We start from the raw sequence: 26,058 nt of genomic DNA, 5'->3' as shown, positions 1-26,058 counted from the left end.
ATGACATGAAATTGGCTTAATTTGGTCAGTCCTGCTAACCCCAGAAACAAGCTTGGCTGCTCCACTCTAACCCAATGGAAGTTTCCAGACATTCATCAAGTCCCTTATAGACTGTAGTGCTCTTCCCATACCGTGTCCTACCTTTATATTTCCTTATTTCATGCTTTGTGGTCTTCCTTGAGATGGCTGCTTCTTTGCTGTCCTCATCTCTCTAGAAGCTTTCTTTTAAAACTTTCTTTTTGTTTTCCATTTTGGTTTTGCAGTGATTTAGAGGCATCGCAAGCACTACAGCCATTACAGAGGAAGCATTTTTCTACATTTCTCCTCAGAAGTGTTTTCGGTGCCTGCACTGCTGCCAACTCAGTTTCTAAAGTAAGTGTTTGGTTGCAGTTTTCCTCTCTCCTGTAAGACACATTTTGCCATTTAAATTATTATGTGAAGCTGATCCGCCTAAGTTTTGTGCAAGCAAATCAGGATGAATATCAACAAGTTGTCTGATAGTGTAAGCAGTCCTATCCTGAAGAATGGGCTGCATCATGTTGGAGGGTATGAGATGGGAACTTGTGGCCCTCCAGATTTGGTTGGGCAACACCTCCCATCATCTGTCATGCTGGCTGAGTTGGAGTCCTGCAACATCCATAGGACTAAAGTTTGACTAAAGAAAGTGGAATAACTAGATATGGAGCTCAGTCTGTATTAGGAACAAAATGCTCAGAAAACATGTGGTTTTATTTATTTGTTGCATTTAAAGGTAAAGGGATCCCTGACCACTAGGTCCAGTCATGGCCAACTCTGAGGTTGCGGCGCTCATCTCGCTTTATTGGCCAAGGGAGCCGGCGTACAGCTTCCAGATCATGTGGCCAGTATGACTAAGCCGCTTCTGGCAAACCAGAGCAGCACACGGAAACGCCATTTACCTTCCTGCTGGAGTGGTACCTATTTATCTACTTGCACTTTGACATCCTTTCGAACTGCTAGGAGCAGGGTCCGAGCAACGGGAGCTCACCCCGTTGCGGGGATTCGAACTGCCAACCTTCTGATCGGCAAGTCCTAGGCTCTGTGGTTTAACCCACAGCGCCACCTGCGTCCCTTATTTTGTTGCATTTACATTCAACCTTTTGTCCAAGGTGGTGTACATGGTTCTTCCTTTTCTCATTTAATCTTCACAACAGCCCTGTAGAGGCAGATTTAGGGCACTGCAAGCAGTGTGGGGGCACTGAGTCTGCAGCCAAGGAGGGTGCCTTCTCAAAGTCCAGTAACCACTTGCCCGAGGCATGAGGACTCTGACAGGGTCCTAGAGTCCTCTTCCTCTTTCCCAAAGCTGGGCAAGTGTTTACTTTGGGCATGAGATGGGATAGCTCTAGGACCCTGCCAGAGCCTCACACCTCCTTCTCAAAGCCCAGCATCTTGCTTTGCCAGTTTTGGGAAAGGCAGCACAAGGGCTGGGGTGTGTGTGTCAAAGTTTGGCCTTGCACAGGACAACGTATTACCAGGTCTGCACTTGAACCATGTAATATTGGTTAGGCTGAGAGGCAGTGATTGGCCCAAGGACACACAGTGAGTTTCATGGCTGAGTAGGGATTTGAGTAGGGACGCGGGTAGCGCTGTGGGTTAAACCACAGAGCCTAGGACTTGACGATCAGAAGGTCGGCGGTTCAAATCCTCACGACGGGGTGAGCTCCCGTTGTTCGGTTCCTGCTCCTGCCAACCTAGCAGTTCGAAAGCACATCAAAGTGCAAGTAGATAAATAGGTATCGCTCCGTCAGGAAGGTAAACAGCGTTTCCGTGCACTGCTCTGGTTTGCCAGAAGTGGCTTAGTCATGCTGGCCACATGACCCGGAAGCTGTACGCCAGCTCCCTCGGCCAATAAAGCGAGATGAGCGCCACAACCCCAGAGTCGTCTGCAACTGGACCTAATGGTCAGAGGTCCCTTTACCTTTAGGGATTTGAACCCTGGTCTCCCAAGCCCTAGTCCAATACTCTTCCCACTAAACTATACTGGTTACAAGGTCCATATTGGCAGAAGAAAATCTTTCCTCCCAACTACCTCCTTTCAGTGCTCAGCATAATTGGCGATGCATATAGAAGACAAAATCCATTTTGGTGCTGCCGGTTCTTAAATCCTTTTCATTCAATATAAATCAGGGGGGATCAAGTATTTTCAGGAAGCCTGCAGCAAACGGCATGCTGCAGTCTCCAGTTCATTGCCCAAAGGCTTCGTAAGCCTGTGATGGTCGATATCTTTGAACTACAAACACAGCTGCTAAGCAACTTCCCTCTTGCTTTGTTCTTCTATGGACTCTGCCCCCTTTGAGCTTTGGTTTATGGGCACGTGTTCCACTTGTCATATAAATAATGCTATTATTGGTGGCTTCCTGTTTTAAATAATTCAGTAAGCAATTAATCTAACTAATATTCAGCCCCGATCGTCCAGAAAAGGTTCTTCACAAGTCCCTTTGGTGTTCCTCTTACATTTCTGGGTGGCACCATTAGGGCAATGTTTCATACATAATGGCTTGCAGCTAACTTGGCTTAAGGAACAAAGGGCACTTGCACTGAAAACCTTTACAGCATGAGCCATTCTGGGATAAATGGGAGCTGCGCACCAGCACTGCTCTGTGTTTCTTTCCTTACGACTTATACAAGAAACAGTGGGTTGGAGCCCAACTTTCCAGCATTCCTCTTGTTTCTCAAAAAGAACAGGCTTCTTCTTGGCGTAGACCACAACCACATCATAACATTTAAAGCACCATGATACCACTTGAAACAGTCATAGCTCTTCCTCCAAATAATTATGGGAGTTGTAGTTTATTAAGTGTGCTGAGACTTCTTAAAGGTAAAGGTAAAGTGACCCCTGACCATTAGGTCCAGTCGTGACTGACTCTGGGGTTGCGGCGCTCATCTCGCTTTATTGGTCGAGGGAGCTGGCGTACAGCTTCCGGGTCATGTGGCCAGCATGACTAAGCCACTTCTGGCAAACCAGAGCAGTGCACGGAAATGCTGTTTACCTTCCCGCTGGAGCGGTACCTATTTGTCTACTTGCACTTTGACGTGCTTTCGAACTGCTAGGTTGGCAGGAGCAGGGACCGAACAACGGGAACTCACCCCATCGTGAGGATTCGAACCGCCGACCTTCTGATTGGCAAGTCCTAGGCTCTGTGGTTTAAGCCACAGCGCCACCCGCGTCCCTGCTGAGACTTCTTAGGAGACACCTATTTCCCTTGCAGAGCAGCACTTTCTAGAGCGGTTTAACAATCAAATCTCTCTTCACAGGAAACTCTGGCAACTGTACCTTTGTGAGGGGAATAAGGCTTTCCTAACAGCTCTCAACACCCTTAATAAACTACACTTCCAGAGCTTACTGCTTCCGCTCTGTGTTCAAGAATTTAAATAATCCAAACCATTCACCAGAGCCAGTCCAGCTGCTGGGCCCAGCTGTGACCGATAAGCTGCATTAAGTACACAGGATTGCAGGGTCCTACAGAATAACTCACTTAAAAAAATAAAAAATGATGTGGGACAGAAACTTGATGAGGCCTCTGCCGAAGCTCCAAGTACATTGTTCCTAGTGATTAAAATTATAGTGTACTTTGGACAAAGAATACATTACCCCAAACTTTGTGGAATCACAGAGCTATATGGGACCTCAGAGCAATCCCAGTCTAACCCAAGCCAATGCAAGAAATTCACATGTTTGGCTTTTGGTCTCTATGAATACCTAGGTCATGGTTCACCTAAGAGCATGAACACAGGCAAGTCCAGTATCCTGTTCTCACAGTGGTCAACCAGGTGCCCTTGGGAAGCCTGCAAATAGGACTTGAGAGCAACAGCCCCCCATCTTCCAGCGGTTTCCAGCAACTGTAATCAGAAGCATCCTTCCTCTGACATCTTTCACACATTCAGCCTATCCTTAATGTTTGAGTTAACTGCTCTGCACAATTGCGACACATATGGTAGAGACTGATTTCGACTTCATAAACGGGCCACTTCCTACTCTCTCTCTCTCTCTCTCTCTCCCTGGCTATAGCTTCTCTGCCCAGCTAGGAGCGAAGGAAACAGAACGTAGAGCCAGTGTGGAGGAAACCACTCATCACTCTGTGGCTGCTGAATACAGCCTTTCAGACTTCCTAGGCTAAGTCAACAAAGCCAGGTCTTTAGTAGTATGGTGTGATGGTACCTGAAAGGAATATGAAAGGATTGCCCCAAACTGCTAGGTCATTCTGACACTGAGCAACACTTGCAGCTAAATCCAAATGTTCACCCTCACATTGGTGGCCCCCTTCTTTCCACCCATGTCTTAAACATCTGTGCAACCACCAGCCACTCCATGCTACAAACAGCAGATCATTCATAATCACAACATGCTGCCTGCATTTGTTCAAAATGTGGGCTCTTTGATTTCAAAACAGCTTCGTAAGTCTTTCCTTTAATCCTGTCAGCACCAATGTTCTGTTTAGATAATCTGAACATTCGTTTGCTTTTGTGATATGGAGCCAAGATGTATGTTTTCTCTTCTCTTTGCACATTCCCTTCTTGGCTGCATCCACCCCATACATTTAAACCACACAGGAACCTGGGAACTGCAGTACACACCCCACAGAGCTACAATTCCCAGCACTCTTAACCAGTTACAGTTCCCAGAATTGTATGGGGTGTGTTCTGTAAATGTATGGGATGTTTTGTAGCCTTAAACTTGGCTTTTCTTTCTTGTGTGATGGTTTTCAGAGTTACGCAGATTACGTTTTCAGCAACCTTCCATGTGTATTTGAAGATATTTCCCATTCATTCAAATTAGTCTGTTTAACTTTGGGAAAACAAAAGACCCTCCAAGGCACACAGGAGTAACTGGGGCATCCCTCCAATTCAGAGGAAAGTAGTAGTTGTGGGGGAAACCACAGAGATGGAGTAGAGCCTTCCTGTCCTGATTCTGGGCTTCCCAAATGCATCTGTTTGATCCCTGTGGGAAACAGGATGTTGGATGGACCTTTGGGTTTGATCTAGTAGGGCTCTTGGTATGTTCTTATTATCCACAGTGCTTTCCTTCCCAAGACGCAGAACACACAGTGCGTATATACGCAGTCTCTGCCTCACACACAGAGCTCATTTTGCCATCGGTCTTTTACATCAACAATAATTGTGTAAGAATAAGTAGGATACCATCAGGATTTTGCCTGGACTAATGTGCAAAGTTCAAAAGGGGGAAGGGATGTACACTCAAGTCAACCATCTGAATAACTTCCAAGTGTAAATGTAGAAACTACATGAAGCATGCTTTTTCATAGAATGCATACACATCATACTTAAGCCACACTGCTCTTCCTATTTTTTTTTAATTCTTTTTTATTAAGTTTCATTTACAACACAAACAGAAAAAAGGGGGGGGGGAAACTACACCAACAACGAAAAAACAAAATAAAGAAGAAAAGAGTACATAGAAAAAAGAAAGAACAAAAAAGCTAATACATATAACAAATTTGAGTGCATGTTTAAAATACACCGACTGACTTCCTTCCCTGTTGAATTCGGGTTTCTGATATTAAAAACTTCATTTTTTACAGCTGGTATTGGATTGTTAGTTCATACATCGTAAGTTTTATAACAGACCTGCTATAGTTGGTAGATTTTTATAATTACCCTCAATATAGACCATGAATTTATTCCAATCATCCTTTAACTTTGTATTTTTTTGATTTCTAATTCTTTGCGTCATTTTTGCCAACTCAACAAATTCAAATAATTTTGTTTGCCAATCCTTCACCGTTGGTATATTTGTACCTTTCCAATTTTGTGCAATTAGCATTCTGGCCGCTGCTGTCGAATATTGAAACAAGGTTTTGTCTTCTTTCCTAATTTCTTCTCCAATAATACCTAGTAAGAAGGCCTCTGGTTTTTAGGGAATGTGTATCTAAATATTTTTTTTAACTCATTATATATCAAATTCCAATTTTTTTTATCTCCTCACACCTCCACCACATATGTATAAAATTGCCTTCTTTTATTTTGCATTTCCAGCAGGCCTTATTTCCGGTCTTATACATCTTGCTTAGTTTTTCTGGTGTAATATACCACCTATAAATCATCTTCTCTAAGTTTTCTCTAATTGCAACACTTGCCGTGAATTTCATTCCCTCATTCCATAATTTTGACCATTTTTCATATTCTATGTTGTGCCCCAGATCTATCGCCCATTTGACCATTACCTCCTTAATTTCCTCATCTTTTGTGTCCCATTCCAGTAAAATATCATACATTTTAGAGAGTAATTTAGTTTTGCTTTCGATTATTTCAATCTGAAATTTGGTTTTCTTTTCATTCATTCCAATTTTTTTGTCTTCTGTCCATATTGCGTTTATCTGATGATATTGTAGCCAGCCTGTTAATTTTCCTTTCAGCTCTTCATACGGTCTTAGTTTCCAACTGTCTTTAGATCTTATTAAAAGGTCTTCATATGTCAATCTTTGCTCTTCCATATTTATTTTTTTGATTATTAGGATATCTGTTGGGGACAGCCACCAGGGTGTTCTCCATTCTAACAGTTTTCTGTTTTTTCCCCAAACTTCGTACAGTGGACCCCTAATGATGTGACTTGAGAACCCTTTGTGGACCTTCTCTTTGTTTGACCACAAGTAGGCATGCCAGCCAAACCTATTGTCGGCCCCTTCCAAATCTAGCAGGTCAGTATTCTCTAGGGTTATCCAATCTTTAACCCAACATAAGCAGGCGGCCTCATAGTATAGTTTTAAATTTGGGACTGCGAAGCCCCCTCTTTCCTTTCGGTCCGTGAGTAATTTGAATTTAATCCTCGGCCTTTTCCCCTGCCATATGAATCTTGAAAGAGTTTTCTGCCAATCTTTAAATAATTTGGGCCCTCTGATTACGGGGATATTTTGGAACAGGAACAGCATTTTTGGAAGTACATTCATTTTTATTGTCTCCATCCTACCCATCCACGAGAGTTTGATTCTATTCCACACATCTAAGTCTTTTTTAATTTCTTTCCACGTGGTCGAGTAATTGTCTTGAATTAAGTTTATATTTTTTGGTGTGAGCCAAATTCCTAAATATTTTATTTTTTTAGCCACCTTGATTCCATATTGTTTCTCTAATTTTTCTCTTTCTTCATTGCCCAGGTTCTTTATCATCATTTTTGTCTTTAATTTATTCACTTTAAAGCCGGATAGCTTGCCATATTCCTCTAGTGTCTCCAGCGCTTTGCTAATACTTTCTTGCGGCTCTTCCAAGGTTAAAACCAGGTCGTCTGCGTAGGCTTTTAGTTTGTATTCTTTTATTCCTACTTTAATCCCTTGGATCTCTGGTATCGATCTTATTCTGTTCACTAACACTTCCAATACCATAATGAATAAAAGCGGGGAGAGAGGGCATCCCTGCCTTGTTCCTTTTTCGATTTTAAATGTGCTTGTAAGATTATTGTTTATTATCAATTTGGCAGATTGGGCTGAGTATATTGCCTCTATTCCTTTCAAAAATTCGCCCTCTATCTTTGCCTTCTCCATGGATTTTAGTAGGAACAACCAAGAAACGTTATCGAACGCCTTTTCCGCGTCTATGAAAATCAAGGCCGCAGGTACATCATTGTTAATCTCCAGATATTCAGTTATATTTATAATATGTCTTACATTGTCTTTCAAAAACCTGTTTGGGAGGAAACCCGCCTGGTCTTTGTAGATTAGATTTGTTAAACACTTTTTCAGTCTACTTGCCATAATATCAGCGTAAATTTTATAATCGTTATTTAGTAAGGATATCGGCCTATAGTTCTTAATGTTCAGTTTATCCGTATCTGATTTAGGAATTGACGTTATGTGTGCCTCCCTCCAGGATTCAGGTATTCTTCCTCCTCTTAGGATATTGTTCATGGTATCACAAAGCGTTGGTAACAATTGATTTCCCAAGACTTTATAGTATTTAGCAGATAACCCATCCGGTCCCGGTGCCTTTCCTAATTTCATTTTTTTTATCGCATTTTGGATTTCTTCTGTTTTTATAGGTTTATTTAGTTGAGCTCTTTCTTCTTCTGTTATAGTCTTCCCTTTACAGTTCTCAAAATATCTTTCTATTTGAGTTAAATTTTCCTCTCCTTTCTTGTATAGCTTCTCATAAAATTTGAGAAAAGTTTTTTGTATTCTTTTTGGGTCCTCAATCAATTCTTCCTCTACCTTTATTTTATTTATCACCTTTTGCTTTTGTCTTCTTCTCAGTTGCCAGGCTAGTAATTTTCCCGTTTTATTTGCTGATTCAAAATATTTTTGCTTCATTAGCCTAATTTTCCATTCAACCTCTTGATTTGTTAACATCGAATATTGTGTTTGTAATATTTTTATTGTTTGTATGCTTTGCTCGTCTTTTGGGTTTTCTATTAGTTTTTTCTCACATTCCCTTAGCTGTCTGAGAATTTCTTCCTTCTTTTGCTGTCTTGTTTTCTTCTTGTAGTTATTTTGATGAATAAAGAAACCTCTTAGAACCGCCTTACTGGCATCCCAAACCACTTCTATATTTGTTTCTGCATTGAGGTTCAGATCAAAGTAATCTTTTAAAGTAACTTTGGCTTTTTCAATAACCTCGTCACTGTCTAATAAATATTCATTCAGCCTCCATCTGAAGCCCCCCTGCGGTACGCCTTTTATTTTCAATTCTATTCCTAAATTCTTATTTAACAAAACATGTTTGTGCTTTTTGGTTACGTGAGTCTCTTGTATACAGATTACATCCAATTTTTTCTTTTTCAAAACACTTACAATTTTATTCCTTTTAGTTTTTTTCATTCAAACCATTTACATTCCACGTTAAAATATTGAGATTCATTATTCCTTTTGTCTACTGATAAGCCAGTAATTTGTCAATTTAGATTCGGGTGGTTTTACTTTCTGTTTCTCCTTCTTCCTCTTCCACTTCGTCCTCCTCCACTTCTCCCCTCTCCTCCCCCTCCCCCCTCCCTCCGCTCCTCTCTCGCCCCTCCTCTCCTCCCCATCTCCACCCTTCCCCCCATGTCTTTCCTCCATCCTCCCAAGATCCTTATCGTATCTACGCAGAAATTTGCTGACTTCCTGGCTTTCAGTAATCTTAAATCTTTTTTCCTTATAAAAGAAGGAAATCCCTTCAGGGAATTCCCATCTGTGTTGTATGCCGTTCTTTTTTAATGTACTTACTAGCTGTTTGTATCCCTCTCTCTTACGTAGAAGTCTGGTAGGTATTTCTTTAAAAATAATAATTGGCCTGCCATCAATTACCAATTTCTTCTGGTAACTTTCTCTTAAGATTATGTTTCTCATCTCTATTGATTTGAAAATCACTAAACAGTCTCCTGGGACCTTTTTCAGTTTGTTTTGATTAGGTCTTATTTTTATTCTAAAGGCATTTTCTATTGTTTGTGCAACTTCCTCCTCCTCCAGTACTAACCACCTCGCCAATTCTTTAATCATTTTTCCTTTGATATCCTCGTTGGTTTCTTCTCCTACTCCTCTAAATTTTAAATTCAGCTGTTTTTGTTTCATTTCCATCAGTGCTAAGTTGTCCAGAACTTGGTCTTGGCTTCTGCTCAGTTCTCCAAAATTCTCCTTTAATTTCTCAGCCTCCTTTTTCTGATCTTTCATCTCTCTTTGTATTTTTTTGTTTGAGTCTTCTAAGGACTTTGATCGGGACGTTAGTTCTTTTATCTTATTTGACAGTTCCCCTACCACACCCTCTATCTTCTTGTCAATGGAGTCCTGCATCTCTCCTAATTTTCTCTCCATGTGACTTTCATTCTGTTTAAATTCTTCCTTTATTTTCATCCATAATATATCTAGATCTTTGATTTCCTCTTTTTGCGAGGTTTTCCTCTCTGATGGTGTTCCTACTGACTTTTTCCCGTCCTTTCCCGCCATCTCCCCAGTCTCTGCCCTCCCCCTCCCCTCCTTAATTTTAAACGAAATTTAATTTCTTATGTCTCTCCCCAAGGGGGCGCACAATCTTAAGTAGTTTTGTTTTCTCAGAAGGAAATGCACTGATCTTCTCTAAGTCAGGTTAAGACACTATTGTCAAGTTCCACTGTCAGGTGTTCCCACCCTTCAGATAATAATCCTGATCTAACCACCTAGCTCAAAATAAAACCACCTTATCAGAGTCAGCAATCAGATATCTCCCACCTTACAAATGTTATCTTAATCTGTCCGGCTCTTTTACACTCCCTTTTTATAGATTTTCACGTCTGAAATTTTATCTTCAGGTCTTCATTGATTACTTTGGGTCTCATCTACCACCCATCTAAATTTCGGTAATCAGGCAAGATCACAACTTGCTAACAATATACAAGATATGATGGTACAATATAGTACAGCCAACTTGGGGAGTTATTACACTTAGATATTGAAAAAGCTGTAAAAGGAAAAAAAAAGGAAGAGGAAAGGAAGTGGGGAGGAAAAAGGGAGGAAAGGAGGGAACAAGGAAAAAGGGGAAACAAAAGAAGAGACGGAATAATAAGAGTAGATAGGAAATTTGTATGTATACTCAAATATCCAAGCTTTGTTATGTTTTCCAGTTAAGACAGTTTATTTCTCCTTCTTTTAGGCGGTTTTCAGCCACTTGTTTGGCTTAATCCGTTTCCACGGGGGGTAGGCAGTATTTAGAAAGCTATCTGGATAATGTTCCTGCCAAAAATGCCAAGATTAATAAAGGGGAGGGGGGGGGACGGAAGAATAGGGAAGGGGGGGGAAGAAAAGAAGAGACGGAAGGTTCCAAAGGGGCGGAGAGTTCCAAGATTTTCAGGATTCCTCTGTAGTGCAAAGGTAGTCCATAGAAAGGGGAAAGATCCAGTTAGGTTCCAGCTTCTTAACTTTGCAGCCTCCCTACTGGAGCATTTCGGTCGGGGGGCTGTGCGAGGAGAGGTATTCAGGAGTTCGGGATGGTCTGTTGTTCCCTCAGCGGGGTCAAATCCAAAAGGTGTTGCAGCCTTCTTCACGCGGGATTATTTCCAAGGATATAAATTAAGTCCTTTATGAACCAGGCAGGGTAGATAATGTCCAGCTGGATTACTGAGAGAGGAGGTAAATACTAGCAAGTCGTATGAACACGGGTCTTACGCGGATTTCCCTCCCGCTGTTTGTGAAGGGTAAAGGAGGGTAAAGTCCACCAAAAAATCGAGAGGGGGAGGTCGGAATTCCCAATTCTTTATCCAATTTTTAGTAATATAAATTAAAGTCCATCGTCAGAGCTAAGTAGGTGGGAAAACATTTACTTATTCAGCGCCATTACGGTCTGTATACGTTCCGTCTGCTCTGCTCTCCCTCTCCCTCCCTTGTTCTTCTGCTTCTAAATATAGCCTCCGTTGCGTCCTTTCCGCAAGCCCTTTGATTCCTCCTCTTATTCCTTCGTGTTCACCCAATACGATACAAAGTTTCTAAAGTTTTCTTTCTTTTAGCTACTTCTCTCTTGTTTCGTTTCCCTTGCCTCGCATAACCGCCAGCGAGGACTTTCACTTCTCCGTTTCTACAGCGGGTGAGTATTAGTTTCTTTGTCTCACTCTTATGATTTTAGTCCCAGCGCCATCTTAAATCCGAAATACGAGCCAGGGCTCCTTGTCTTAATCTGTTAACATCCAGCGCACCTTAGTTTCTATCCTTCAATTTTCAATCCCAAAATATATCGCTCAGCACCAAGGGCGTCTGTTCTTAAAATTACAGAAATTTGTCGCCTTTTCAGTGAGAGCTAGAGGCATCGCCACACGGGGTCCGCAGGGCTTACCAATTCGCGTTTCTCAGTCCCGTCGCTCCCGAGTCTTCCAAAAAATGAAAAAACCCGGAGGAACTCTGGAACCATTCCAACGCTGCTGGTTTGCGCTTCCCTCAAGGGGGCCCCCCTTGAGGTTTTGGGGTCGCAGTGCCTTTGCGTTGCCCCAAAAGCCCCCCGTGCAGCTCGGAGAAGCCCTTCAGCAGCTTCTCCGCGCTCCCTTGCTGCTTGCGATCCAAACCGGAAGTCCCACACTGCTCTTCCTAAAGAATCCTGGAAACTGTAGTTTTATCTCTCACAGAGCTACAGCTCCCAGCACCCTTTACAAACTACAGTTCCCAAGATTCTTTGGGGGAAGTTGTGTGCATACAGCCTCAGGCTTCAGCTGCATGTAAAGCCAAATGAACCTGCGAAGGTCAGAGGTGGAGGTGGCTACGCCTCCACTTTCCTTTTAAATGCATTCACTGTTAAGTGCTTTCATCCTTCATATTTAAAGCACATTCAGGTAAACACATTTATGCTAACATTAAGAGATGTGTTTCAGAATGGCAGATTCAGCCAAATAGAAGCAGTAAAATGTGGGCTGATTGCCAGTAAATAAGCACAGATTCCTGTTTATCAACACTGATGTGTAACCATTTTTAAACTAGTTGTCTTCATCTTCTTGCCATGTGGCAAAGAGACTCCAACTACACCCCTTTTGTTGCCTGGGTGTCTTACAAGATACAGTAATGTGATAAGGTTTTTCTCACCACACAGCAAGATCACTGGCTTAATTGTGCCAACACTAAGTCACTATTTGGCCAGCTGCCCTCTGTATTCACCGCACGGCTGGGCTGACTCAGAGTATGCAGCAAAACAATTGTGTCAAGGCTGGCATCGTAAACAGGAACATAAAGTAGCTGGACAGCAAAGTGAAAATGGGTTGGGATAAACTATCGGGAAAGAATGATGGAACAGACGTTTAATTTCCATTAATGATTAAACTTACATTACTGCCAACAGAGGACGTGAGCTCTGGCAAAATAAGGGACGTGTTTTCTTTTTAATGCTCGCATCTCCCTGAAGTGTAGAATCTAGCACTCTGCTTTGGGGACATTTTCATACAAGAGATTTTTTTGCAGCTTGCCCAGTGTACAACAGCTGTGCCAATGACTGAGAGCCAAGCAAACAATGCGTTTTTCATTATTTTTCTCTCACACTTAAAGACTTCAAACTTGACCACAAACTATGTTACAGGGACTCACTTGCGTTCTGGGGGCACTTTCATACAAGACGCTCAATAGTAAGAAGCCAGTGTGCCCTCTATTTTATCCTTTTGTAATTTGAAGGGGGCACTGCCAGGGTTCAGACCTTCCACACCTACCCCTTCCGTTTCCTGCCCGATGCATTCACACGTGCACACCGCAAGTCAACAAGCGCTCTCGGCGAGCGGCCTATACGGAAAGGCAAAGGCTCTCCGTGCCTGCCTGCACGTGCCACCAGGGGCTGTAGGATGAAACGTTTGAACCTTCCTTTCTGATCTCCTTGGAAGAGTGACACGCGATCGCGGGAGGCGAAAATGAAGGTCTTGAGGAGAAGGGACAGAGCGAGAGACAGACTCGCCTTGCAGCATTCAGCGCAGGCTTTTGCGGGCAGCGACAGCCGGAGGAGGAGGAATCCCTCCTTGGGGAGCTGCGGCAGGCGCGGCGCGAGAGGTGGAACCGGCCGCCTGGCACGTTGGGGGCTGGATCCCCGCCGGGGAGGAGGCGTGGCGCTGGCTCCGGTCCGGGTACCGCGGGAAGGCACCTGGGAGCCCTGGGACCAGGAGATAGGCAGGGCTCCCGGGGGCGGGGCAGGGTGGAGACCTCGCGGCTCCGGCGCCGGGATCCGAGCGCGCCTGGGGGATCGCGCCTTTCCAGGACTAGAGGAGAGCCCGGGAGGGGGCGGAGGGGGCGGGCTGCGGGGTCAAGAGGTGAAATCCGCAGCAAGCCGTAAGGAGAGGAGCAGCCGGGGCAGGCATTGCGATCGCCTCGCTGCCGCCAGCGGACGATCTCGCCATGGAGGGCAGCTGCCACCCGCGGCTGCTGCAAGAGCAGAGCAAGGAGGAAGCGGTGGAAGCCTGGCTGGATGACCACGGGGACTTCACCCGCTCTTACTTCGTTCGGAAAGGCACAAGGTAAGAGCCAGGCTGCGAGGGGGACGCAGCGCGGGGTAGGTGGGTCGAGATCTCCCCTCCCCTTTCGCCGGAGCGAAGCCTCGCTGCAAAGCTGGAAGCAACAAACAAACAGGCGCTCTGTGTTGCTGCCCGAACCCTTCCCCGTGCAAATAATTCTCCTGGGTTTCTCTGCGGTGCAATCTGTGCCGTCGCTTGGCAGGCTGTTGCCCAGCTCCAGTTAAGATCTCTCCCCCACCCCGCTTTTTGGCTCGACAGATGGAGCCGTGACCATTCCCTTCAGCGCCTCGTTCACATAGGGCAGCAGCAATGCTCCTGTCCGGAGACTGAAATAATGCACGCTGCAGGTAACATTCAGGCGTCTGTTGAGAGCGCTTCCGAAGAATCCCCCCCGCCAGCAAAGCCCTGAAAGAGTTGGGTACAACTTTTGCTAGATGCACGCGAGACTAGATCCCTGCGCATAAGGCCGAGCTCCCCAGCGCGCAGACCACGAGGGCTGCGCGTTGGACTTGCTGCTGTGGGGCTAACTTCCGAGTCAAAGTGCATAGGAGCGGCCTGCTGAACGCAGTTCCACGGCATCAGAGCTCCAGTGAAAAATGTTTAGGATGCCGCTCTTTCGGAGTAAACACACCCTGCAGAGCTAGGATGCAGTTCTCGTGCGCTCTTTCTTGGGAAGCCTGGAGTAAGCCGCATTCAGCTTTCAATAAAGAAGCACAGGACACGCCTGTCAGTCCACTTTTGCAGCCAACAGGATCTGCAGATCCCTTAAGACGGTGTGTTCGCACATCGGCTTCCAGTTCCATTGAGGGTTACCAGCTATTTACTTTAAGACCTACCCGTTTGTTTGTTTTTAAACGGGTTCCTTAATCACATCCCCATATAATGCAAAGGACTTTCTTTATTTTAGGACATCCCAGTTACATGGGATCCTAGTGAAGATTCCAGTGGGTTGCAATCTTCCCTTGCCCCCCCCTTTTTTGGACAATTTGACAACCGTAAAAGCAAATGGGATTATTTTTTTCTTGTTTGCAAACTCCAGCCATCTATGGGCTGGCGAAAAGCGAATTCATGGATAGGGAGACATTTATTTGAGTATACTGAAGGTGTTGGGTGAGAGGATTGTGCTTCAGTTTCACTGTCCATGAGACAGTAAGGGAGAGTGAGTCGAGCCTGTGAATTGTCATGTAGGCAGGACCTAAGGTCTGGGATGGGGGAACCAGATGTTGCTAGACTACAGTTCCCATTATTCATGACCATTGGCTGTACTGGCTGGGACTGATGGAAGTTGGAGTCCAAGAACATCTGGAAAGCCGCAGGTTCGCCAGTCTCAGCCTAAGGAAAATTAAGGCCAATGTTGCAAATCAAAGTTTATATGCAGCTTTCATGTTTTGAGAATGAAATCCACTTTGTTGTTGTTGTTGTTTAGTCGTTTAGTTGTGTGCGACTCTTCGTGACTCTATGGACCAGAGCACAGCAGGCACTTCTGTCTTCCACTGTCAAACTCATGCTGGTAGCTTCAAGAACACTGTCCAACCATCTCGTCCTTGGTCGTCCCCTTCTCCTTGTGCCCTCCATCTTTCCCAACATCAGGGTCTTTTCCAGGGAGTCTTCTCTTCTCATGAGGTGGCCAAAGTACTGGAGCCTCAGCTTCACGATCTGTCCTTCCAGTGAGCACTCAGGGCTGATTTCCTTCATAATGGAGAGGTTTGATCTTCTTGCAGTCCATGGGACTCTCAAGAGTCAATTCTTCAGCGATCAGCCTTCTTTATGGTCCAGCTCTCACTCCTGCTTACTTCCTTATATTTAATACCCTTATATTTCAACACAAAGTGGCCTAGATGTTGTTTCCTGGCTGCCACTCACCCAAATACCGGTAACCCTGGGAAGCTGGAGTAGCTTCCGCAGAGTGACATTCCCAAGTGCCTGCAGACCACACAGGCTTTCCTTGGGGGCTTGGACACGGAAGCCAAGGGCTTTCTGCTGGGCTAAAATGGGCTTAGATGTGGGGAGGCGGGTTCGTGAGGGCGCAAACCGTGGTGTTTGGCGGAGGCTGGGGAAGCGGTGCCTCCTTGCTTTGCTGCCAAGCGATGGCTACGATGAGGCCATCCATGGCGAGAAGTTGGTAGCGCAACTCTGCGGTAAGTTTACGCAGAGAAGCCCCTGCCGGCGAACGAGGCGTGGCCCCCGCTCCCCGCCAGGGGGCAGCGCTGCGCTACACGCCGCTCAAGTGACAGCCCAGCCAGGACAAGAAGTTTTCTCTGGGAATTTATTCTCCGCGAGGGTGGGTTTTATTTTGCCTTTTTCTCTCTCTCCCTTCCCCTTTTTGATGCATGGGGGAAGGACGGGTGGGATGTTGTTCCGCCAAGATTTACTGCCGAGATAGATCAAAGCCGCGCGCCTGGATTCCCTCCTGGCTCCTTTTCTTGTTTGACATGCTGCCTTTCGGAGACAAAACGAGGTATATTTCCTCCCCTTCCCCTGGAGCGCCGAGGACCCGCCGCTCGGCCCGCGGGATCGCGGCTATTTTTAGCAGCGGAGTCAGGTTTCCATTTTGAAGGGTTATAAACAAAAGAGCGGACGGGACGATGCGCAGAGAGAGAGAGAGAGAGGTTTCCAGAGCTCCCCGGTGGAGAGGCAGGCGAGCAAAGGCCTCCGTGCGCTGTCCTTTGGGGCGCCTCGGGGATCGCCTCTTGCATCTCTCCAGGGCTTCTCTCCAGGGCTTCGCCATCTGCTGCTGCTCCGCTGGCTTCCCGGATCCCTTAAGCGGCTGTGGATGGGCTTTGCCTGACTTGGCCGCGGCGGTGCCTCTCCGCCTGGGATGGTGCGGTAAGGCAAAGAGGCTCCCATCAATTATTGACTCGCAGGTTGCTCGGGTCATTGCCTCCCATCTGCGTCTGGCAAGCTCCTCTTCCTGCTGTTTGCCTTTTCTTTTCATTTTTTTAAGGTTCCCTCAACAGGCAGGCTCTTCTCCTCTATGCCCCCATCAGAGATTTCGAGCCCAAATAAGTAAATAAATCAGAATAGGACTTTAACCTGGGGGCGGGTGTGTGTGTGTGTGCGAGGCTGAGATGCTAGCAGAGGTGTCATTGCGCCTGATCTGCAGCGCTTTTACTTGTTTGGAAGTAAGTTATTGCGCTCCTCCTGCGCGCGGTTGGAAGATTTCTTGAAGCCCGCAGCATTTTGGGGAGGGGGGGGGGATGCAGCCTCTTATTCACGCCGCTGATACTTCAGCGGAAGTTACTTCCGTGTAATGTGCTGGGGGTTTATCGCCGCCTGCAAAGGGAAAGTGTGGAAATGGGGTGAAACTGCAGTGGAATAACGCTGATGCTTTGTGGTAAGAACTTTACGCAGGAAAGCTCTAATAGATTAAACCCCAAACATAGCAGCTGTGTAATATTTGGCACAGGCTTTCAGAATCCTTACGTGCATTTTTATGTAGTTATAGGCATAATGCATCTAATGTGTTCCAGGTCATGGGGTCAAGTGATCCCCTTCTGTCTTCCATTCACTTTGGTACATCATGCCACTAATGATGCTGGCAACAGTTCTTAAATGCACCCAGATATATTGTGAATATGTACTGTGTGACGCTTGCCACATTTGGATGTTCATAAATTCTGCTCTTTATGGTACAGCATATAGTATAATTATTGCATGCATAATCATTGGAGCAGCATGCTCTGATTTGCATATCAATCTGTTAAGGTTCTGTTGATTAATAATCGGGAGCTGATTTTGGTTAGTGAAGTTGAGAGGCAAATGCACATATACACATATTTTAGACTGTTTCGGTTATGGTGTGTACCTATAACAGGAAATGGAAAAATAATGGCTTTTCCTACTTAACTGTTGGGGAAAAGAAATGGTTAAGTTTTAAATTATCTCCCAATTTCTCAAAATGACATTGATACCTGACCTTTCAGTAATGTGCTAATTTACTTTAATTCTCTTAGTTGATTAATTGACTGAAAGGCAATCAACTAAAACAGCATTAAACTATGCTTTGGTGTATTTTATATACGGCTATCCTTATTAGCTGCATTATATATTGATAGGCATAGACATATTTTCCTGCTTGGCAGGGGGTTGGACTCGATGGCCCTTGTGGTCTCTTCCAACTCTATGATTCTATGATTCTATTTTATGCATATGTGATCCCAATTATGTATAGTTTAATTGTTCATATTACATATTACAGTGTTACATGTTCTGCAGCCTAGTGGAATCTCTGCCTAGATATGTATAATGCTAGCATATTATAGGACACCTTTTCTTAATGTCAAACAGGGACCTTTTAAGCTACCCTTGAGAAATACCAGTTTTTCAAGCTAAGATACTTCCTTTATAGGCTGTTTATATCAATGTTACCTTTGAAGTAAATCCTTCAGATTTAACCATGGCTTAATCTGTGCAATCCTATAAATTTGTACCAGAAGCAAGCCCTACCACATTTAGCATGGCAAACCCCTTAGTAAGTGTGTTTAGATTTGTAGCCTTAGAAACTGAAAGTTGTTCCGAATTGATATAAAATTGTGTTGGGTTGTTGTTGTTTTTAGCCCATGAAGATGGATGAATGGCCATTTTTAAATGCTGGGAATTGTTTTGTGTTGGCCGTAAAGATACGTTATTGCTAAAGCTTAAGTAAAATGCTATACCATATTCCTAACATGATCACAGTCTCCTGTTTTTAACTTTAGGGCTTGTTTAGAAACACCCTGTAAGGCTCTACTGTGAGTTCAGAATTGTTAACAAAAATTGTGTATGTTAAATTTAGTGGAAATCAATCTGCAAAAGTTATTTTATAAACTTACAGCTGTGAAATGTGGAAGGTGGTTCCTCTTTTGTATATCTGTTTGAAAGTTAACTGTTTGAAAATTAAAGGGTGTGTTTCCATCTTAAATAATCTTCTAAAAAGATACCTATTTGTGCATTTTATAATGTCTCATACTGAAGTCATGATAATACCATGGGGGAGGCAGTTTGAAAGTTGTGGTCAATGCATCCGATATAGTCCAAGGTCAAATGCTCCTGGCAAAGTATTCAGATATGTCCAGCGAATGTTCAGCAGCTTGTATAAACATGCTAGATTTTTGCAGCAATTCTGAATTCCATGTTGATTAGCTGGACTGATTGATGGCTTATGGGAGGCAGAGCTTGTCCTTTTCTTCTGATAGCAACATGCTTTCTTATAAATGACAACAGCTTGGTGAGTAGAGTTATGAGAAGTTGGGAATGTAAATTTTTAAACAACAAATGGGACCTGTAAAAAAAGTGTTGTGACTTGGAATGCTCCTGTTCAAGATACTCCATTCCATTCCCCAATCCTCCTAGTTTTTAGGCATTTTTTAACCCCGGGTGGCGCTGTGGGTTAAACCACAGAGCCTTGGGCTTGCCGATCAGAAGGTCGGCGGTTCGAATCCCCGCGACGGGGTGAGCTACTGTTGCTCGGTCCCTGTTCCTGCCAATCTAGCAGTTCGAAAGCACGTCAGAGTGCAAGTAGATAAATAGGTACCGCTCCGGTGGGATGGTAAACGGCATTTCCGTGCGCTGCTCTGGTTTGCCAGAAGCGGCTTAGTCATGCTGGCCACATGACCCGGAAGTTGTACACCGGCTCCCTCAGCCAATAAAGCGAGATGAGCTCCGCAACCCCAGAGTCGGCCACGACTGGACCTAATGGTCAGGGGTCCCTTTACCTTTACCTTTTACCATCAACATTCTGTGTCCACTGAGTATGCTCAGTTTTTGTTGGACTGTTTTAGGGGTTTCCTCCCACCTTTGTTTCCCCACCACTGCCAAAGGATTATGTACTTCTGCAAGATTTGGGGCTCACCTGAGAATTCAGATACCTTTCTTGTGTGTGAATTACTATTGTTTTTTGACCCTTATTCAGAGAACTGATTGAACCAATTTTACCAAAGAGTTTCATTTTGTCAATTGACCTACAGGTGCTTACAAAAAGATTTCCTTACACAACTATGGATTTGCATAGGGAGAATTCCTTCCTCCCTCTCTCTCTTGTAACACTAGAGCTCAGAGCCATGCAGCAAAGCTGAATGTTGGAAGATTCAGGGCAGATGAAATAAAATGCTGCTTCACACAGCACATAGCTAGAACTATGGGTAGCGATCAAGGAGGACGGCATTAAAATAGGTTAGACAAATTCATAAATGGTCAATTGCTACTAATCACAATAGCTATGTTCTTCTTCTGCTTCTGCTCTTGGAAGCATTATGCCTCCGAATTGCTGTTTGTGGGGCTCACAGGTGGGGAGAGTGCTGTTCCGCTCAGGTCCTGCTTGTGGGCTTTCCATGGGGCATCTGTGTGAACAGAACACTGAACAAAATGGGACAGTGGCCTCATCCAGCAGGACCCTTCCAATGTTCTGTTCCTGGGACACATTTTTTTATTTACGTCCTGTTTAGCATGTCTCCTAAAACCTATGTTATTTGTCCCGCTATCTGCTGTGGCTGAAACTGCCTATTATATAATTTCAATGGAAGGGAAACATCAAAGAATAATACAGTAAACCATGCAATTTTTTACGTAACATTTGCAGACTAAAATATCCACAGCATACTGCTCATATTTGCTTGTGTGATTTCAGTGATGTACATTTAGGCTTGGTTACAGTCACGTGAATGATTGTGAAGACGGAGTCAGGGATAGATGCTCCAAACTACTAACATAGTAATGGTGATTTGTTTATGGGTAAATAAAAAATTCAAGAAACCCAGTCCAATCTGGGTTTACTCAACAGTATGTTCCACTGTGTTCATAGGGCTTTCTTCCAGGTAATGGGTACAACCTCTGTGTTCTTGAGTTCTAATCCTTGGCATGTGTCAGCCTCATTTGTCTAGAAAAGCTTCTGCAATCAATTTTGAAACAGTTTTGCCGAGAGTTCATGTATTCTGATCCCATCCATATTATTCATAGGTAGGCTTAATTATATTCATTGGGGCTTTTATCCCAAGTATGTAGATAGGAGTGCAGCTTTGAATTTATAATATCAGAATCCCAACAGTGTACTTTTCAAATGGCATCTTCAGCATCAGAGGGACACCGCCTTCATGTTTTGTTTTAACTTTCTATCTTTCTGCTCACGGTTGTCACTTGCAGCTCATGTTTATCTTGTAATACATTTAACTTATTTCACCCTAAGAGAACTAAGAGAGGGCTCCGGCATTGTATTTATAACAGGGCCTACTGAAGTTTAAGCTATATAAACAATTTGGGTGTGATTCTTTCCAGGCTATACATGTGCGGAGTGGGTTGTGTGTTCACAGTAATTTTAAAAAGCCTCCTTGACTGGGGGGGGGGGGGCGTGTTCAGCAGAGGTTTGGGATCACAGCCCCTCCTTCTTTAGTGAACAGACAGTTGTTTGGACTTGGGCTTAAAGTGCAGTGTACATAAGCAGTTCCACGCACAGAGAACATGGGAAGGATCAAGCCCAATATTTTAAAAAGTATTCAGTGAGCTTTGGGAGGAATTACTTTGTATAAAGATACTGCTTAAAGCCATTATCTTAGAAACCCGTTTTATTTTTTTCCTTTTTAAAAGGCCATACGACATACTTGAATTAACAGGACTTTATAAGAATCCATGAGATCACACCAGGAGCAGGGCTTGCTTTGGAAACTGGATCTGTGTTCCTGAATGTTTAGCATTCCTCAGTACGAGCTATAAGGAGGGGACTGTTCTTTGGCATGATGACAAGGCAGTTCTTTTACTGAAAGCCCACAGAAATATGCAGGATGCACAGTAGTACAGCTCTGGACCCCCAGAGTCCATAGATCTTGCTCAGAAGAAGTTCTTGGAGAGTTGTGACCTTATCAACCATTTTGATACAGCGTAGCCCAGGGGTAGGCAACCTAAGGCCCATGGGCCGGATGCAGCCCAATCGCCTTCTCAATCTGGCCCACGGATGGTCTGGGAATCAGCTTGTTTTTATATGAGTAGAATGTGTCCTTTTATTTAAAATGCATCTCTAGGTTATTTGTGGGGCCTGCCTGGTGTTTTTACATGAGTAGAATGTGTGCTTTTATTTAAAATGCATCTCTGGGTTATTTGTGGGGCATAGGAATTCGTTCATTTTTTTCTTCAAAATATAGTCCGGCCCACCACATGGTCTGAGGGACGGTGGACCGGCCCACGGCTGAAAAAGGTTGCTGACCCCTGGCGTAGCCTTTGCCTATCTGATACCTTCCATATGTTTTGAACTATAGTTCCCAGCCCCAGCCAGCATGGCTGTGTTGGCTGGAGCTGGTGAGAGTTATAGTTCAAAACAGATGATGGGTACCAGGTTGGCAAAGGCTGATCTAGCAGTATGTTCTGGATCTGGGTTTTTAGCATTTTCAGCCAGCAAAAAACTGCCAGCAAAATTATTGGCTTACCCTTCTTTACCTGTAAACTGGAATACTAGGATCTTTCTTAAAGACATCCCTTAAAGATTGCTCGATGAGATGATGAATGAAAACCATCTCACTTTAATAAGAGTTTCATTAGTCATTCAGTATCCCTCACCTTAGCTCCTAAAATAGATGTTCAGCACTGTGTGGAAGTGTAAGGAGGCCACGGATAACTGTGCATATTCATTTCTGCAGCAAAAACAGCGCGTCCCTTCCAGTAGATAAGCGTCCCTAATATGCTGCTGGAGCTGAAAATATGTTGCTGTTTTCTTCAAGGGTCTGGATTCACTTGGGACTGAGAAGGGAGTGCAATTTCGAAAACCCTTATCTGGGAGGGTACAAACATGCCCTCCGACACACATGCCCTTGTCTCTGGGTCTGTCATTCTTCTCTGGCTGCCAATCACTTTATTTCAGCTTGCATCTCAGACAGCAGTTGATTCCATTTTCCTGATGTTTCTTTACACGATGCAGGTGGTTTTAGGGTGTCTCAACAGGTGTGGCTGCACTGGGCATCACACTGTATGGGGCACCACAACTATGCTATAGAATGAAGCATAATTTTAGTGTTGCACAGGGTGCCCCTAATATTTGAGAGCCCAAAGTCCGCCATTGTACTTGATAATTTCTGCATTTTATTTGCTCTTTCACACAACAAAACAGCCACCTTTGCAAATCTAGCAGAATATAGTGGAATTTGGCAGCTATTTCTTTGTTAGTATTTTCACCAAAGAATCTGTTTGCAACTGTGTTAAACCAGAAAAATGCAGGAGTAAAACTGACAAAATTTAGGCAGTATAGCATCATACAGTTTTTCTGCAGTTTACATGGGTGAATCATGTGGGGGAACAGAAGTGCATAAATGCTGAGGGAGTAGCAACATGTCCAGTGATGTTTATTGGGTCATACGTGGTGTAAAATAAATTTAGTGAAACATGCAAATGTATATGTAAAAAAACCCCCATGGTTCCATGTTGTAACAGGAACTGTGGTGTTAAAGGAGTGTTCGAAATTGGGATAGAAGTGTTAGTATTGTTGTTGTTGTTTAGTCGTTTAGTCGTGTCCAACTCTTTGTGACCCTATGAACCAGAGCACACCAGGCACTCCTGTCTTCCGCTGCCTCCCACAGTTTGGTCAAACTCATGCTGGTAGCTTCGAGAACACTGTCCAACCATCTCATCCTTTGTCGTCCCCTTCTCCTTGTGCCCTCCATCTTTCCCAACATCAGGGTCTTTTCCAGGGAGTCTTCTCTTCTCATGAGGTGGCCAAAGTATTGGAGCCTCAGCTTCAGGATTTGTCCTTCCAGTGAGCACTCAGGGCTGATTTCCTTCAGAATGGAGAGGTTTGATCTTCTTGCAGTCCATGGGACTCTCAAGAGTCTCCTCCAGCACCATAATTCAAAAGCATCAATTCTTCGGCGATCAGCCTTCTTGATGGTCCAGCTCTCACTTCCATACATCACTACTGGGAAAACCATGGTTTTAACTATACGGACCTTTGTCAGCAAGGTGATGTCTCTGCTTTTTAAGATGCTGTCTAGGTTTGTCATCGCCTTTCTCCCAAGGAGCAGGCGTCTTTTAATTTCGTGACTGCTGTCACCATCTGCAGTGATCACGGAGCCCAAGAAAGTAAAATTTCTCACTGCCTCCATTTCTTCAAAGTAACACAGCCCCATGTCTGAATGCAACCTTCATCTCATTATGAATGAATGTGCTCTATTCACTTGGGTCTGATTTGGATCTGAAGAGCTATGTGAACAATTGCCTGAATATATGTGGATATTTCTGCCCATCCCTGCAGGAAGGAGAAAATATCTGTAGAAATAGAGAGTGCTTTTTTTCTTTAAAAAAAATAAAATGTTTAGGGGTACTCTCATAATGACTCAAGAAAATCACCATTTTATAGTTCAAATTGGGGGAAATAAATACAGTAAATGGACAAAAGTACAAAGATTCACAAAATGTTTAGGGGTATGCGTCCCCCTGCGTCCCCCCAGAAAAAAGCACTGGAAATAGGGATGCAGTTTTGCACATTCTTTGAGGGCAAATCCAAACTGAATTCATGCTAGGGGTAGGAATACTGCAAATCACATTTTATATTTAGTTAATTGGCACAAAATGTGCCTTGATAGGATCAACACTCTGTACCTGGAATATCACATATATTTGGCATTTCACCCGTATTCAAACACGAAATTGGTTCAGCTTTTGGTTGTTGACCATCAGTTACCTTACAACTCAGTTTGCATTCTATGGAAATTACTTTTCCATTAATTGAAAAAGTTTATTAAGGGTGGGGGAGAATAGACATGCTAATGAATTATCACTTTTGTTTCTTTTGATCAAAAAGAATGAGAAATTTAGGAATGAGAAATATAGATTTTAGCAAGAAGCAATGGTGTAGTCATGAATCTGAAGTGCAGGAGCTTATCATGAGTCCTAAATTCCAGCAGATTTTATATACCGGTAGTTTCTGTCTGTCTGTCTGTCTGTCTGTGTCTCTCTCTCTTACACACACACACACACACACACCCTCCACTGCATCACTGCCACGAAGATGTGTCCCTGTCAGAATTCAATCCCTTTTGTGCCAGAAAGTGTGGTATTCTTTCTCTCAGTACTGAAGATTATAGCTGGTTTCTATTATGCTAGTCCTGTTATTAATAACTCCCAGCTATGCAGAATCACAAGTTTATCTTTTCCAAAACGTTAGATTAGCATTTTTTGAAAAATGAGATTTGAAATTGCAAAATACTTATATGTACAGTGCAATCCAATGTTTTGGGAGTGTTCCAATGGTTATAGAGAGCTATGGTGATGGTGCAAGCAGGAGGCCAGTAGATTGATGGCATTTAAAATTGTTTTTAGCTTTGCACCCTTTGTCACACTGCCATGTTTACAAGTTCTCAGAAACTGTGAGGACTATGAACTTACAAAATTTGAGGATCATAGTAGGATTCCCTAAGATGTTGCTTCTAGGAAGGTCTGATTTTACTAATTTTTGTTTGCACTTTAAAATTCCATTTTAAGATCTCAGTATAAGCAATTTCAAGAAAACAAATCCTATCCAGAAGTGTCTTCTGGAAGCCCCATGTCACATGACAAATGGCTGTATGTCATAATTGACAGTGGTTTCCTTTTGTATGTTCATGAGCTTTTGTCACATGTGACAAGCAGGTCAAGGAATCACAAAATGCCCTAAACAGAAATTTAATTTTGTGTCAGGTAGCTGTAAGATTCCCTGAGAATGGTTTGAAAATATATACAGCTACATTTGTGTTCCTCCCCTCCACTAAGGAGCCGAGAGTTCACAACAACCCTCTGAGGTAGGCTAGGCAGGGAGACAGTGACTTGCCCAAGATGAGATAGAGCTGAAGGGGGATTTGAATTTCTTTTAAAAACAAATTTCAAGACCAGTGCTCCATCCTCTGCATCTTATATCCAAGCATGTGCATCCACAGTTTATAAAACAAGCAAGAAGCTAAACCCATCTCATAGAAGTGGTCATTTTCTTTGCAGGCTATGAAATAACATTTTGGTTTTTGGCTCCGTTCTGCCATCTCCAGAGCTCTGTACCAAGTGCTCTAGCAGGCAGTGACCCATAATTACAGTAGATTTGCTCTGTAATATAATAACGTGCCTCTGCCTGCTGTAAACCTTGGATCTGAGATAAAATGCACATGATGAACGGTGTGTGTTAAAAAAAAAATCCTTGGAAGATATAAAAAGGGGAATCCTGCGCTGACCAACTAGCACTTTCTTCCTTGTCCTGTGTG

The 26,058-nt window shown here is 43.7% G+C and overlaps 1 protein-coding gene across 9 annotated transcripts in view; it reads left to right on the top strand.

Annotated features, from left to right (window-relative positions):
• Positions 1-278: 278 nt before the first annotated feature.
• The window catches only part of PDE5A (phosphodiesterase 5A), a 94,916-nt gene continuing 69,136 nt past the window's right edge, over positions 279-26,058 (top strand). For 2 of the 9 annotated variants that reach the window (XM_079990374.1, XM_079990372.1), the window contains exon 1: positions 16,167-16,337. In XM_079990374.1, the coding sequence (XP_079846500.1) occupies positions 16,210-16,337 (128 nt within the window). In that variant the 5' untranslated portion in view covers positions 16,167-16,209. The other 7 variants (XM_079990379.1, XM_079990375.1, XM_079990373.1 and 4 more) reach the window with 7 other exon arrangements.

The sequence above is a fragment of the Podarcis cretensis genome (assembly GCF_951804945.1).
Source record: "Podarcis cretensis genome assembly, chromosome: 9".
NCBI lineage: Eukaryota > Metazoa > Chordata > Lepidosauria > Squamata > Lacertidae > Podarcis > Podarcis cretensis.
Note: the sequence above shows the minus strand (reverse complement) of the source record. Positions and strands in the feature narration are given on the sequence as shown.